The sequence below is a fragment of the Pungitius pungitius genome, chromosome 8 (assembly GCF_949316345.1).
Source record: "Pungitius pungitius chromosome 8, fPunPun2.1, whole genome shotgun sequence".
NCBI lineage: Eukaryota > Metazoa > Chordata > Actinopteri > Perciformes > Gasterosteidae > Pungitius > Pungitius pungitius.
Window position 1 is genome coordinate 17,342,564 of NC_084907.1, and position 17,070 is coordinate 17,359,633.

The window sequence follows — 17,070 nt, forward strand, 5'->3', positions numbered from 1 at the left end:
TGGCCACACCGTCCTTCCTCACAGATGAATTGATAGCTGGGAAATCGGCATAAATGACCTCTTCAAACTTCAAGCGAATATCCCCTGTGAAATATTGTTTCAATTTACGCAACACTATAGTTCCAATTCCGTCTTTGATCTGTTTTGCTACCCGTCACAGCTACAGAGGAGAGTTTCTGTACGCACTGTACGTGGTATCCTTTCCCCCCCCCCCCCCCCCCTTAATATCCCCCTTTCGTCCTCCCTTATTCCATCTCTTTCCCAGAACCCTTTCCCAGCGGTCCTCAATGCAGTGGGATCTCGCATTTAGTGCTTCGTACAAATGGAGTTCTGATTTCTCTTGCAAAATGGCTCCAATCAACCATCCCAACAGATGCAATGTATAATGGATTTCATTGCCATTATAGGAAGTTCTTTCATGTCAAGTCCTGTAGTTCTGATTCCTTTTATTAAGCAACGTATACCTACATATTGCACATGAGTCAGTTCTATTTACTGTATTTTTAAAATACATAGCACCGAATATAGCAAATGAATAATTTATGGAAAGAGGACTTCCAGAGAAAACGACAATCAGCCATCTGAGCTGACACAAAGTCAATAGATGGATGAATTAAACATTGGTTAGTGGCAGCTTTCACTAGAGGCTATGCTATCCTGAGTTAGCTCCAGTAGCAGGATGCTCAAACCCCTTTCTGGTTTTAAATTGGCACCTTTGACAATGCAAGCCCGCAGCTTTTGACAAGAGCATCTTTTTTACCGAGGCGGGACTTCAAAAGCCACAAGTGCAAATTATTCTCCGCCTTCGTCTCTGTCCCTCTTTCCATTCTCTCTCGCTCCCTCCATCCCTGGCCCCCTCCATCAATTTTCAAGTGTCGTCTGAGGCTCCAGGCTGTTAATTAAGTAGGATGTTGTCGTGGGGCTTGGCTACGTGGTTTTGACTGTTGGATGGATGGGATGGAGACAGAGACAGAAAAGGTGCGGAGGGATGCAGAGATTCCTCTAAAACGTCTCCTCTCGTCTTTTGACCCCGTTCATTTTTTTCCATTTCTCTTTCTGCTCAATAACTGTCTAAGTTCCTCGTTTCACTTTGCTTTGTTCCAAATTAAACCTGTTCCTCTCGCCTCCTGCCCTTTCTTTCACATGCTTTCACATTCTCGCCTTCCTTCCTTTTCCACTCCCTTCATTTTCTCCCTCTCTCTCTAACCCATCTTTCATTTCCCCCTCCTTCCTTTCTTCAATCTCTCCCTCTCCCCCCTCGCCATTCCCTACCTCACTTAGTCCTTTTGAGCCATCTATTTTTCCACCCATCACCCACCTTCCTCTTACTTTGTTCATACCCCAGGTCTTATGTCTTCCTCCCCCTATAGTTTTCCCCTCTCTGATTATGTGTTATGCATGTGTTTGTGTGTGATCAGACACACTAGGCCAGGGCTAAGCGGCCTAATGAACAAACTCCGGCATTGTGTTCAGGCCCCGGGGACGCGCTGTAGCTTCTAATGTACAACGGCTCAGAGGAGAGGAGGGGTCGGAAAAATTCACTGACAGGGAGCCAGCTATCTGCTTAAAGGAGAAGCTACAAGAAGCAAAGTAGAGAATGGCAGTGAATATTTTTATAAGGATGGGCGGCCTTATATCAGGATTTTTACCACTTGACGACATGTTGTCCTGTTCTGCCCTCTCGTAACAGCACATCTAGATTGTTTTCTTTGATCACAACAGATATACGGGTTTGGGTTTATTTACGTGAATCAGAATCAAGTCCATAGTTTCCAACCCTCTTTTCCTTATATGAAAAGAACGTTCTCTGCTTGACACGATTAATAGTTTCTCTAGTTTGGGAAATATGTGATGTGATTTGTTTTGTTTTTTCTTTTGTATGTATGACACAGGTTGGCTTAGTTCCACCCTTGGGGCTCGTATTGCGTAAGATCGCCCCCCCCGCCCTCCTGTTCCTTCTCCCTCTCTCCCGCATTATCAGTGTTGACGAGATCTGCGTCGCTGCCAAATTGTGCCTCGAACACTTTAATGACTTCATCTCTTCCAGCACATGCACACACGCATATCTGGGAAACATTGCACACCGAGCGGACCGTCCTTTCTTATTCTGCCTCAGTGAAGGGAACATGTGCACGCCTAGGCGCACATTAATCCAGCTGCACATTAAGAAACTTGTTTGTCCATTTGCATCCATGTGAGGACTCACGCCCATCCGTCCGAGGTGCTATGGTGAATGGGCTCCTTCCAATACGGGGTTTGCCTGTGTGTGTGTGTGTGTGCGCATAAGCGTGCGCACATCAGTCGATGATATTGGCCAGAGCTGACAAAGTTCATGAGCTCATTACCTCACTCCGCACATGGCTGAAACACACTGGAGCCCGTCTTGCTGCCGTAACAATGCAGCACTGTTGTGGTGCAAATCATTTTATTGGGTAGATAATCCATTGCGAACTTTGTATAAAAGGCTCTCTTTCTCCAGTGATGTTTTGCAACATTTCTACTTGGTGCGACGCCAGTGTGAGTGTTGCACGACTCTGTAGCACATGTGAAGATGGCACTGCAGCACAGCTCTGTACGATGAGGGTGTTGTTGCAAATCTGGCTTGAAGTCAAACATCACCCACGACTTGCTCGCCTTTCTTTACTTGTCAACAAACAAGTGATTTATTTCATCACTCCTTGTCTTATCTTGCTTGCTCTTCTTACCGCATTTTCACAAGCCCGCTCCCTTCCTCCCATAACTGGAGAAAAGAAGCTATGAAGCTTAAAGTATCTTTTTTTTTTTTTTTTTTTGTCCCTGCAGGACTGCCCTCGAATCCTTCCATCAACCCAGATCTTCATCCCTGTCGGGGTGACAAAGCCCATCACCTTAGCGGCCAAGAACCTGCCACAGCCCCAGTCAGGACAGAGGAACTACGAGTGCGTCTTCCACATCCAGGGGGAGACCCACAGTGTCCCCGCCCTGCGCTTCAACAGCACCTCCATCCAGTGCCAGAAAACCGCGGTGAGTAAACGTGGTAAACAAGGGAATGTGATCGTATGAGTGGATGCATTGTGGTGGAGAACGCGTCATGTGATGGCGGTGTGACACTAGAGGGAGAAAAAATGCGGATTGGTCTTGTTTACAGAAATAATGTAGTTACTTTATATGAGGATTCTGGAGAGATAATGTTGCATGATGTAAAGCGCTCGTTATTGATGAGTCCAAAGCTCCTGAATACTGGACAGACTGAATCGCCAGTGCTGTGACTCCTGTAAAGGCTAAAAGCATAGTCATTTACCACTATTACTCTTCACCTAATCAATTGAGCTAGGTAACTGAATCACGATCCCAGTAAGGACATTGACTCGGCCAGAGTTGAAATGATGGCCTTCTTCAACTAACGACCACTTTGGACCCTAACATATGCCCATTGTGGTGATGGATCACCGTGTGCCACTTGGACACAATCTAGATAAATGATCCAATGCTGATCTTCCCACATCGGACAGATTGTTGGAAAAATAGATATTGATGTCAAGAGTTCACATAGACATTATTTAAATTGAAACTTGCTTATGATAAACCTTCATTGTGGGGGAAGTCCTAGTCTAGAGTGGTTAAAAGCATGACCGATCGTCATGCGATACATCATTGCCATCATTGATGTTAATGATGTGAGAAGCTGCAGCGGACAGCCATCATGGTGTCTGTTCAATGCTTCAATGATATTATATGCCTCTGGGGTTGGTGTGTGCAGGATTAAAGTGTTCTTAAGGATGGGGGTTTTTTTTGCAAAGGTTTTCTATGAATAACTTGTGTGTATAGAAAATGTACAGGTAGGCAGAGGATTTTGTGCGCAGGGTTTCTGCGTGTTTCTGTGTGTTGAAATATGGTCGTTTCTGTGTATGTTTGTGAGGCTTCAAACAAGCGTGACAGATAAGAGGTAGCCACCGATGCGCTTCACTGAGGCTGAAAATGTGAAGAGAGAGTCTGCCTCTGAGCCTAGTTGGGAGCAGATTGATCATGTTTACACCTAGACTCCATGCCTCTTTCTCCCCCTTCCCCTCTACCTGTAGAGCTCATCCTCTGTCTGTGATACTTACTTTTTGCTTCTATTCCCTCCTTTCCTCACTGCTCTCTTACAATACATACATATTTCTGCTGCTTTCCTGTCCCATGTCCCTTTCTACCACAACATAAAATGGGAGGGGACAAACTGACACGAGATGAGTGCGGCTGGCGTTCATTTTGTTTTAGACGAGGCCGTTGCAGCTGTCACGTGAAAGAAAACGTTTGACTGATTAGAATAAAGTAGAAACATCTCGAGGACGTCAATTCTTGCAACTAAGCCTTTACTACTTCGATATAAAACATGGCCGGACACGTACACAGCACTCTTGAGCCCACGTGACAGCCAGCGCAGCATTTGATTGTGTCCGTATCGACGGGCAGTCGCGGGCTGCTGGCACGTGCTACCAAGTTGTTTGTGGAGCCGCGGCTAATTAGCTAGCGACGGGGTTGTCTCTCCACAGAGATCTCTCTTCATTGACTGTTTATTGTAGCTGCAAGGCCGCCGCTAATCAGCAACAAAGCCCAACCCTGGCCGAACGCAGAAATCTTCCATTTGATGTCCACAAAGCAGACATTCTCGCAGCAATTAGCGTCGGGTTGTCAGCGCTTAGCCCTCGTTAGCAATTAGGCGTAGCCACTCGACGGCTCGGCAAGATAGTGTTGCCCCGCGTGCATCGAGTCCACGTGAGGCCGTACTTAGATTCGGTGGACGAAAAAGGTGCCAGCTGCAAGAATTTGCCATTAAGGCATCATTCATCCCGGGTTTGAGTTTATGAGTGTAATTATGTGTCATGAATTATTTGAACGGGAGTCTTATTATAGCTGTGGAGCAGTATTTCACGAGAACGAGGGTCTTAAATATTAGTTTATCCGTTTATGGACCTTCATCTCTCTTTTCATGCTCACCGCTCCATGTTTGTTCCCTGCTTTGACAGTGTTCAGCACCAACTCAATGAATCATGTATGACTCTGCAGTAGAAATAAACTTCATCCGTTATGCACACAGCTATGGGGATGGAGGTGAATCAGTGTCTGCGTGTGTGCGTGCGTGTGTGCGTGCACACGTGCATGTTTGTGCTGGCGCTGCTGTTTCAAAAACACCTATGCACAGAGACTGGGGGGGCTTTGCTAATCAACGGGATAAACACAGCAGTGCTAATCCACAGTTTAGCCTTGGATTTGAGGTACACCAATGTGTTTACCACCGAGTCAGGCTGATATACACTCACTCACTTGTAGGAAGAACAAGGGCAGAGAAGGAAGAGCCGTGGCATGAATTTCTATGAAGTAAAAACGGAGAGCGATGTGAAGCAGAGAGGGCCGCATTGGAGCGTAGTGCACGATTTAAAGCGCGATAAATGGAGAAAGGTGAATCGAGAATCCGGAAACATGGGAGAGTGAGGGGGAGACGAGAGGCTATGAGAGAGAAAAGCAGCCCCAAAGTCCCCTGAGGCCAAAACACTCATTCAACTATGTTGCATACAATATCATCACACTACCCAGAGGCGATAAACTATCCACAGAATATCAACCCTTGGATCATGTTTAAACTCCACTTTCCCATACTTTATTCCTTTTGCACTGACCAGAATAACTCAAGACTGTTATATAGGATCACCTTACAGGAGGCTGTCAATAACCTGCTGTATGTGTGACACACATGACATACGATAGTGTAACATCAGCTCCATGCTAAGCTTGACATTCCATATCTACTTATGGAGGAAAGAAATATTGATGGTATGTTATTTCTGTATCCGGTTACTGACACATACCAACTGATCCCAAAGATGCAAGCAGGGACAAGAGTCTAGACACGAGTAGGCCAAGACTTTTAAAAATCAAAGGCTCTACAGTGATGGCCGTGTTTCCCCTTCTCACTTTTGAACTTGGGTACTGAGCCAAACATAATTCCAAATTTGTGGAACCTGTGAAAGTTGAGCGAATGACGAATGGGCCGAGTTCCTATAACAAGGAGAAAAAACGTACGATCATTTCATGTCCCCTCCATATTTCTTATTGCCAAACGAGCCCAAATCACCACTGACACTGACGCAGCCATCCGCCGGTCCTTATGGTAGCGGTTCACTCCGGTCAGCAGCAACCAAAACAACAAGCTGCCGTCTTAATCGCTTCCTGTCGGTTTTCTGACCTGGCCGGGGCCGCCTCCTGTTGTGTGTGGGCCAATCAGAGGCTGAGGTGAAAGTACAAAGGACAATAAGATGCTGAGCTGTGGGCTGGGAAGTTGTGCTCAGAGCGCCACAGGAGCCACGGGAGCGAACAAACACACGTACACACAGCGCTTTTACACACAAATGGCCACACTTTGGGGTCGGTGAGGCCGGCAGATCGCAGCTGGCCGTGTTTTGACGGCCGGGCTTGAAAAAAGCTCAACAATTCCTGACGTTTTTTGTCCCTCTGTTCCCTTACCTCTCCCTCTTCTTAGCATTTTACCCATTTCTACCTCAGAGTATCTATCGTCCTCCTCTCTTTCACTCTTTATCCCTCTTTCTGGAAGCCGGGAATGAGAAGAAGAATAATTTCAGCCCAGACCCTACATCATTATCTTCTATTTGATAGACCACCGGGCCACTCCATCACCCTCTTCCTCTCACGCGTTCACCAGTGGGGGGGAAAGGCAGCGGACATGGGGACGGGAGTATATCTAGTTTGGGAGAAGACGTGTGTTTATTCTTCTGTGTGCGGAGTGAGCAGCTGTTTGTTAAAGGAGAAATGGGAAGTATCAGGGGTCCTGATGGCATAAGGCAGGTAAAAATGATGATGAATTGCAGTCGGGCTGCGGAGACGGAGGCTCGTGCACACAAACACACACCTAAACACACACTTACATACACACACTGAATAACGGCAGAAAGGGAAGGCAGCCATAAAGATTTGGGGAAGGGAAGGAAGGAAAGAAAGAGAGCCGTGTGAGGAATGAAAGTAAGAGAAAGGCAAGGACGTTTGGGGGCGCACGAGACCAGGAGAAAAAGAGGGAGCAACAGGAGGAATGAATAAAGGAGTGTAATGAGACCGAGTTTAGAGGAGAGAGAGGACAAATAATCTGCTTCCCTTTCCGATGGGAAATGAGAGAAAGATGGCAGACATGAAAAGTGGATGGAGGGATGAATAAATTGAGAGACGGCGCAAATGGAGGTCTAGAGAAGAGGCCAAACATGTCTGCAGGGAAGGTAGTCAACACAAACCACACTGGTCTAATAGTGTCATGTGACCCCACTCGCTGCGTGCGTTTTCCTCCAAAGCAAAACACTGGCGTTAATATAGGAACAAATCCTGTCATTTTGAATAAACGCGGATACATTCATACGTTGGCGGTTCTAACTAGCAGAGACGGGGCTAATGAGGGCCTCGGCGCTGGCCGGTGGAGGGCAGACGCACCGGAGCATGGTACAGCCTGGTCCGGCATGGCCTGGCACAGTTTAATGAGATATAAACACTAGACCTGCCACCGCAGTCAGACACAGGACACACTGACACTGTTCTAATTGGCTTTCAGCTTGTGTGAGTGTGTGTGTGTGGTCGGAGTGGATTGAAAGTGCATGGGAAATTCTCTTGGCTTTATTTTTGGAGTGCTGCCGATTGAGAACCGTTCCTTGTTCCACTACTTTGTTTCCAAATCCTGTGATGCCTCGGACAGCGCCGATCCCATTTAGATTGCGGGGCTCCGCTTTGTTTGCTCGCAGGGAGGGTGTGAGAATTCAATAAAGGCTGTGTGCATTTGTCGCAGTTTAAAACATTAACTCAGGAGCCGTGTGTTCCTGTTTACGCGGACGGTGTCCTGTAAAGAAGCTGAAAGCCAGGCACGCAGAAGAGGAAAGCTCTGCCCTCACTTGCCTCATGTTCATTCTCCAGCATGCCCCCTCCGTCTCTCTCAGTCGTCTACCTGTCTCCAGCTCTACCTCCTCTTCTCCAGCTTCCTCCTTCCTCTTCATCTTCCTGCCCCGTCATTGGCTCCCTGCTTCTGCTGTCTGACAGGTGACAAGCGGAGCTCACACGCTCAAGTCCTGGATAAATAAGAATTAATTGCTCCTCAGCTATCAACGTATGCCAGCTCCTCCACCCATCCCGCCAATCTATTTCTCATTTCGCCCCCCCCCCCCCCTTGTATACCTGCTATCTGTAACCTTTGCTAAATCCTCTCTCTCTCTCTCTCTCTCTCTCTCTCTCTCTCTCTCTCTCTCTCTCATAGCAGTGCTCCTCCCTGCAATGTGTTCAGCGCTGTGTGATAGATTGATGGTTGAGGGAATCTACAAAAGAGATCTTGTGCTATTTGCCTGATGAGAAGAGAGGAGCTTAGAGAAGGTGGTTAAACCCGAGGGGAGACCTCTGCCCGCCTCCATGTTTCTGTCTGAATGCGTTCAGGGCTATTTTAAATCCTGTAGAGCAGCCTCAGTCTGTTTACATAAAATAATGTTTTGTATGCTGCTGTAGAGTTGGTTGATATCAACAGGGATTTTGTATAAAATATAGTAACCCATTAAAATGCTTGACACTTGGTGTAATTGAATGAATGATTCCTTAATTCAAAAAATGTATTGCCCCAAACAAATTGACATTTTCAGAATGATACACTATCTTCACAGTTCATGCAAAGCAAATGAAAGTGACAGATTAACGTGCAGGGGTCAGTGAACGGTGCATCAGGCCCGTATCACTTCTAATGAATGACCTGAGCTTGACAGAAACACTGTGATACTCATTTGAATCTAGATGGGTACATGTTTATGAAATCCCCCGACATACCCAAATCTCCTTCTCTTTAAAACAAATATTATGTTTTAACTAAATGTAAATCAGCCTCCATCCTTTTTCATGAACTTGTGTTGCAGAGTGCTTCAGCATAGACGTTGCCGTACTGCAGTCGTATGTTTGGGTCAGTCGATGTAGCTGGTTGGCGACCTGTGAGAAAAACAGTTGAGAGGTGGAGTTTGCGAGGGGAGAAATGCCACCAGTAGAAAGGCATGAGTTGAGGGGGGGGGGGGGGGGGGGCAGTGAACGTATTCTGCAAACAACCAGAATTCAGGCTTTTGTCCGGGGAGAAGTCCAGTAAGCTTACACTAGCTTAATGCGTAGGCGCGCAAATAAGAAACACCAGCTATGGCAGCATTATTTTTTCCCTCAAGCCAGCACTTTTCTCCCCCTCTCCTCTCTCTCTCTCTCTCTCTCTCTCTTTATTTACATCAATGAAGGAAGTATGTGCGCGAGTGTGCAACTATGCACGTGTGTGTGTGTTTGTGTGCAGGAAAGAGATAAGCTGGGTAACTGGGTCCGTCCATGTCCTCCAATCCTGTTAGCATTAGCGATTAGCACTGGCTAACCGGTCCCTATTACGGGCGGAAGATGATTCCACGCCGCCTGACCCCACACACACACACACACACACACACACACACACACACTCACTCACTAAGCTATAGGACGGATTACCACTTCATCCTTGATTAGGGATCCCTATCGGCCGCCGTGTGTTACAATAGTTTTAGCAATAGATTACCATAACATACACTGGAAAAGCACACTTTACATTGGCCAACATTCAGAGATTCCTAAATTTGAATTGCTCAGGTTAATGTTTGATAACAGACGTCATCACCTTGATAGAGCTGGGGAGGAAGAAAGGATGAGTAGCAGGGCCGACCCTGTGCTGACCCTGCAACTTTCCTCACTTTTTCCTCCTTTGTTCCTCCATGTATCCTGGCCTCGCCTCCTTTAGTTAACAGTGACAGGTTCAGCTGGCTGAGAGAATATTGTGGTCCAATGTCTCTTTATTTGACCTCATTATTGTTATCATTTGACATTTATTTACTTGCCCATCACACTTCGTGGCTCATTTTTTTCCCTCGACTTTGCTAATGCAAATCCTGACCTTTTTCAGCGAAACTTGCATTTTCATATTTTCTGTGCTGTGTTACTAGGCGCACGTGTGTATTCCCTGAATTCTGTTATGTGCAACCACGGTGGCTCACGGTGAAAGTTTAATAAGCTTTTGGTGCAGTAAGAGGAGACGAGCTTTGGATCCTAACCCTCCCTTTGCCCACCCATCAGTCTAATGCACATTAAACACATCTACACACTTCTCCCTAACTAATTATTCATGTTTGTTTTTTGTTTTTTTCAGTGAAAGTACATACTCAAGCAGATCCCAGTCCTCCCCTCCCCCTCCCGCCCTTTTCTTGGGCAGACACAGGCACATACAGTAACTGTAACATGAACCAAAGATAAAACCCATCCACACCTCCAGCATGCGTGTGCTGCAGATTTCCAGGGTGACGAATTGTCAGGATGTAAAGCAGGGGCAAAGAGGTCCACACACATCCATTATCTATTTCTCTATCAGCGGTATTGACCCGTCTCATGTGACCTGAGAGGGGGGTGGGGGGGTGTAGGATCAGGCCATGCTCTGATTGGCTGGTCATCAGAGAAGCAGGGATGGAAGGGCAAGGAAGCTTGACCCCATGCACTTTACTGCAGCCTGTCGTCAAACCTGAGAGGATACAACAGGGCAGCGAGAAGAGACATAGTTTATAACTCTGAAATCGAGGAATGGACATAACATACAACTTGCCACATGTTTGGCAGTGAATTACATGAAGAAGATTGTCTTTTTTCAGACATACCTAAAAGATAACTAGACTTTGCTGACATCCATCCAAGACTATAGGCTGAGAAGTTTGAGACCGAAATGATTGATGGCTAATGGGTTATTACACAATGGATGTCCTGACCAACTGCCTCTGCTTTGCACTAATAGACAAAATGTCAGAATAGTATATATTTGTGTCTTGTGAGTTGCAACCTAAGGAACTTGCAGCTCTGGTTTCAGGTCGTGTGGCCTCCTGTGCTAGAAGGCTGTCCAACGTTCAACATGAGCGGCTTCAGTTTTGTGTTTTACAACTTTTGCTCTTTTCGAGACCGGTGTGTGGATGCGTCGTCCACTGCAGTGTTTTATGCCATCTGTTTCATCTGCCCCCCCCCCCCCCCTCCTTCTCGTTCTCTCTGCATCTCCTTCTTCATCCTTTCTCTGTCTACCTCCCCACGTTCCCAGTGCAGGTCCCTTTCTTCTCTCTCATTGTCTTGCATTCAAACACACTCGCATGTTCTTTCCATCTCTACCCGGTGAGGAAGTGCTCTTGTTCCCAGGCAGACTGGTTGGTCTCATGGGGTGGGGTGGGGGGTGGAGGGAAGGAGGGAGGGAAAGATTGAAGAAGTTCAAATTCTTGGACTTGAGTGGAGAGAAATAATAGCTGACATCCAAAACATGTGTTGCTGTGCGAGTGTCTTATCTCCCTGTGCTTTCATCTGTTTTTATTCATCATTTTTTATTTCCTGTATAGACTCCCTTCCTTTGAAGCGTTCGCTGGCATCCGTCTCTTAGAAAGCGTTCTGTGTGCAGAATGCATATTTATAGTAGAGCGTGCACATGTGTTTTCTGTAGACATGTTTGGCATATGCAATAAAGGAATCGGCTCCATTTCTCCTTGTTTGACTGTGGGCGTTCCGGGAGATTGAGGTAGGGGAGAGAAAGTCTGACTGAGATGGAATAGGGAGGAGGTTTGTAAAGGGGAAGAGGGAAGGAATAATGAGAGGGAGGGAGGGAGAGAGAGAGCGAGAAGGCGGCGGAGAGTGGATGGCGAGAGAGGGTGAGGAGTCAGAAGAATGAAAAGACCAAGGCAGACATGTCAGGGAACAAATTGAAAATGCCAATTTCACTTTAGGCCCCACCAGCACAGGCGCTTACCGGCCAGCCGCGGCCCCTTATTCCATGTGTAAATGAATGGTGTCCACAGAATAACACACAATCTCCTCTCTATCCAGCTCGCCTTCGCTATTTCTCCCTCATCCCCTCTCCCCCTCTTTTTCCTATCAACTTGCTTCATCCTTTTTTCACCTTTCCAGTTTTTTGCTCCCTGCACGCCTCGTCTCAGCACACTTCACCCGGGTCTTTCCAACCCATCGGCCATTCTAAATGTTCTCCTGTCTCTTAACCATCACTTGATGTTTTTTCTCTGCACTCTGTCCTGTGCTAATGGTGCTTTTCACATTGCCCTTTTAGTATCACCAACTTTACCTTCCCTTTTCAACATGACCTGCAGTTGACATGCCCTTTGTTTGTGCTGAGAGGCCGAGGTCCGCTGGCTTCATGCAGAGGGCGCATCTCTCACAAGATAACCATAGCATTCCTTTTTGATAAGTATACTCCGTATATATTCATTTCATTTTGTTCTTGAATGAAAAACCTCCAGCTCTCTTTCTAACTTTATGAAGAAGTTTGTCGTTCCGTAGTCCGGCTGCAAGGGGGAGTTATTCAGGGGTAAAAGTATCATCTTCAATAGTTCATGGGTACTAAATAAATAAAATAAAATGAGGGCCCCAAAATGTCACGGAAAACGTTTTTTGAACTATTCCTCTAAAATAGACTAACGTAGTAGTTCCTCTAAGATACAGAGAGACATCTTGGTTCATTTGGATATCAGCATCTCCGCCTTCGGGGCCTAATCGCAAAAAAAAGGAATAATGAATTAATCAGCCGTTCACACATTGTGACATTGCCGTGTCCTCTCATTTTCTTATCTTCTCTATGCACATTTTGTGGTATTTTCACCCTCAAATACATTCAAATTCACTATTACTACAGATCAGTCAAGATAAATCTCACAACATCACGTTGGAGGGATATCACACAGTGGTGAAGTTGTAGCTAGATTGAATCTGCGAGGGCCCTATCGCCTCAGGCCCCGGGCTTTCACACTGGATCGTATCACCACTCCACTAGAGGAGAATCGGCCTGCTATCTCTCAGCCTCGGGTCACTGAAGATAGTGACCATACCAGTGGTTAGTGAGACTGACTGGGCGCCCTTTGGCTGACAGAAGTATTAGGTTAACATGTCGGGTCTTTCCAGCCCAAACCGCCTCCTTTACAGTTACAAACGCATAAGCGGGGGGGGGGGGGGGGGGGAGGGAGTGTGGGCTCAGGGTGGGTGAGTCCCGAGATGATTGTGTGTTTACCTCAGTGTTTGGCTGGTTTGTGTACGTGAGAGAGGGTTGAAGAGGCAACGCAACTTGCTAAGCTGCATTTTATTCGCGGGGATAATCACGGTTCAATAATTTATTTGTTTGAATGTTGGCAAGGGGCCTTGCAAGACTTCTTTCTCTTTCATTCCTCCTGTTAACATACCGCCATCACATCGGGGCTTTTGGAGCTTGTTTTCTCATATAAAGCGATTCCATAAACCTGATTATGCCGCCGACGAGTCAATTACGTTTCAACTCTTATTAGTTCAGGATGCAAAAATGAAATTAGATGAGAATATTATTGTTGGAGATATATTAGGCTTTTCATTCATCACTGGAATGGAATGAGTCATACAGTGATGGGGATTCCAATCTCTTAATCAACTCCGTGCTCTGCCAGGCAGCGGCGGATGTGCTGCGTGTTAAAATCACAATATAGCCTGTCTCTCATCTTTCATTTTTATGGGCCTTCGACTGTGTGAGCACCGCAGGGTATGACATTACTAGCAGCCACTAGCTGAATGGAGCTTGCTCTGGGTATTGGCAGATATTTCTCTCTGGCACTAATTTCATCTTTTATTAAAAGACTGAGAATGTTTGACAATGATGTTATTGGTGAAAGAAAATGATTGTTTTGGGGTGCGGATTTGTGACTGTGAATGCTAATAGTAATGTTTTGTTTTTCAGTATGCCTATGAGGGCAATGACATCAGCGACCTGCCGGTGGATTTGTCTGTGGTTTGGAACGGAAACTTTGTCATCGACAACCCCTACAACATCCAAGGTGAGTTCATGTGCTGTTGCAACCCTTAGTGTCTCAGTCTGCAACAGCAAGTGTAAAGCCTGGAGAGTGCCATTGTATTAAGTGTAAAAGAATTCTTCAATAACCCGTCTTAACCTTTAACATGAGACATTATGGTCAATCAATCTCATTTCAAAAGCATTGATTTCTCTGTTTATATTCAGCTGCGTCATGGCTGTTACAGCATCTCAACGAAGTAGGACCCAGATCTTGCATAAAGAAGCTGGGAGACTCCAAAAAACTGCAAAGTCAATCATTCATATTGTGGTCAAAATCCCCTAGCCATCCCACCAACTGTGTATCTACAGTCATGTGGCCTATATGCGCCATGCGTGGATCAGAACAGAGGTTCTTGAGACAACTTATTGTCGGATGTAAATATTCTGTCCAATACAGCTATATTTATTGTTACTTTCCCCAAACTAAAATATAGAAATGCATTTTTGTCACTGAAAATCATCAACTGTGAAATATTGTTACCAAGCTAAGGTTCATCCTTGGATACAACAAACTTAAGTAAAATCAAAGTTTACCGGTAAAGCTTATTCATAACATTTATTTTTGGTTCCACATCACTTTTCAGCTCCATGAAGCATATTGTCACAATGTAAAATATTGTGAGCAATGGAAGTATTATTACAAAGCTTTTGCATAATATTTCGCAGAAGGATGTAATTATTAACAATGTGTGCACGACTGTATCTATACCCACTCAACAGTACATTATTACCATAAGTACACTCGTGTAAAACCCAACCTCCCCTTCCTAACAAAGGGCCGAGAGGATAATGATTAAACACACACACGTCCTCGATGCGCCGCCGTGGGACAATGAGATCATGTCTCTTGGATATAATTGCTGGTAGAACAGTCTTCATACTGCTTTCTCCATAATTATTTTGGCCTGTACAGCACAGAAGGGGTCTGTGGCATTATTCTCCTGCTGGGAGGTGGTAGTGTTTGATTCGGCCCGTTGGAGTTTCATACATGCTCTGCATTGTGCCGATATAGTTTCTCTTTGGTGGTTGAAGAAGTATGTCTCCTGAAGTGCAACCAGAGTCGACCTACAGCCTAAAGATGTCCTCCTCTATTGGTCTATCGCTCTTCGCGGGCTAGCCCCTCCCCCTTTTCACAATCACGATAATCATCTGCTGGAGTGTGAGCTGGTCCCGCTTGTCTTAAATACTGATATGTTAATGTAATTAGAGAGGAGACGTTTAGCAGCCAGTAATTGTTACAGGGTTGCTTTAAAGCTGCTCCATGACCAATGGGATTTGGGGATGGAGTAGCAGAGAGGGAGGGAAAAAAAAATTGCTGCACAATTCATGAGGCCTTTGGGAAATAATGTCTTAACTCAACTTGTTCTGACTGACATTGAAGAAGTTATGGCATTTCTGTGTGGAAGTGAAGAAACTTTTAAGAGGAGGTATTTGTGTAACTTTCCGGCAGTGGCGCCCCTCACGTTGTAATTACAGTAATATTCAATACAAACTTTATTGACATGGTAACTTAATTTTCTCCCTGTCTTCATTCTGCCCGATTATAATTAGTTATTTCGGTGCCTTTCTTCTCCTTTCCCCTACCAGCCCATCTCTACAAGTGCTACGCCTTGAGGGAAAGCTGCGGGATGTGTCTGAAGGCGAACCCCCGGTTTGAGTGTGGCTGGTGCGTACAGGAGAAGAAGTGCTCCATGAGGCAGGAGTGTACTCCGCCGGAGAGCACTTGGATGCACGCCACCACGGGAAACAGCCGCTGTGCACACCCCAAGATCACCAAGGTAAGGCGTGATAGAAGCTACGTGCGCTCGCCACATAGCGCCGTGTTCCAGCTCCGTGTGCCCCGGAAGCCCCGCAAGGTGACACATTCCTGCCGGCACGTACTTGCAAGTAGAAACTCGCACTCCTCTTGAGCTAGATCAGAAGTGCTCGATGTGCAACCAAATGCAGTCGGTGTATCGCGAACCAATGCATATTATGGATTCATTAGTTAAAAAGGCAAATTAGCAGGTGTGTGTTCATGTAAATGTATTTCTTGGTCTCAAAAAAGAAAAGAAAAAAGAAAACCTCTTGAAATGAATCAGTTTTTTTTGTCGGGGAGATTTGAACTGACGCTGTTGCCACACACATTAAGAGCCCAGTCCAGGAGGCCGCGGAGCCGCCTGCTCCAAGATAAACACGCCATGGAGCTGCTGAATCCACGTTAAAGAAAAACCCCTCTTACCACTGCTGAAGTTAAAGCAGACACTTGAGCTGCTGTTGGCTGTGCGTTGCCCAGCAACTCAACCTCACAAAACAACAAACAAGGCAAGGGGTCAGAAAGGGGGGGTGTTCAAGTGACGGTATGCCTTTTAACAACATGGTTGTGATTATTTCGTGTTCAGCAAACTTTGAAACCCGCCTTTAGACACCAATCAAAGCAAGAGATTAGAAATCACTTTGTGATGTGCGGCGTCATTGTTTGGCCTCAGCGAGCGACTGAGGAGGGGGAGGAGGAGGAGGAGGAGGAGGAGAGGCGCCACGGAGGACAGGCAACTTAGAAGCCATCAGCGTAGCAGCAAGCACAACACAGATGGGCCGATCGGGAGGGGGCAGTTCACGAAACCACCAAGACTGAACACACTGACATGATTAGAGATGATGGCTACACAGCACACACACACACCTGAGGCCGAGCAGGTGGTTGTCTTGAATATATCTATATATATGTGTGTATGTGTCTCCAGAAGGGTGAGAAAGAAACAGAGAATGTGCAATTGTGCTAATTGTGTCCCACCATGGGCGCAGAATTTGTGCGCGCACGTGTGCCTCTGACAGGCTGGGCGAGACAATGCGTCCGAACACCCCGGCGTTCCCATCTGTTGCCGCTGGGTAGCCGCGGCGGTGGTCCTCGTCTGACTGTGACCTGGGTCACCGTCCCTACAGCCCGCCGCTGGGACTGACACAGACACAGACGCGCACGCCCTCGCCAAGAGACAAACACAAGAGACAAACAGAGCCCGGTTAGAAAGCCACGTGCGGCCGGGCGAGCGCGCCTTGGCGTTCAACCCTCGTTTGTCCTTCTGCCGTCTTCCGTCCTTTTCCTTCTCCCCCCCGCCACTCCCCCGCAAGCTATCAACACTTTCCCCTTTTTTTCCTATTTAATGTGATCTAAAATAAGAAGTATCCTCCTCTCGGTTGAAATG

General features: G+C 46.3%; 1 protein-coding gene across 4 annotated transcripts in view; it reads left to right on the forward strand.

Annotated features, from left to right (window-relative positions):
• The window catches only part of LOC119194145 (plexin-A1), a 160,060-nt gene that overhangs the window by 102,914 nt on the left and 40,076 nt on the right, over positions 1–17,070 (forward strand). For all 4 annotated transcript variants that reach the window (XM_037448262.2, XM_037448264.2, XM_037448265.2 and 1 more), the window contains exons 10-12: positions 2,803–3,003; positions 13,775–13,871; positions 15,476–15,666. In XM_037448262.2, coding sequence (XP_037304159.2) covers positions 2,803–3,003; positions 13,775–13,871; positions 15,476–15,666 — 489 coding nt within the window. The remainder of the gene's footprint in view (positions 1–2,802; positions 3,004–13,774; positions 13,872–15,475; positions 15,667–17,070) is intronic.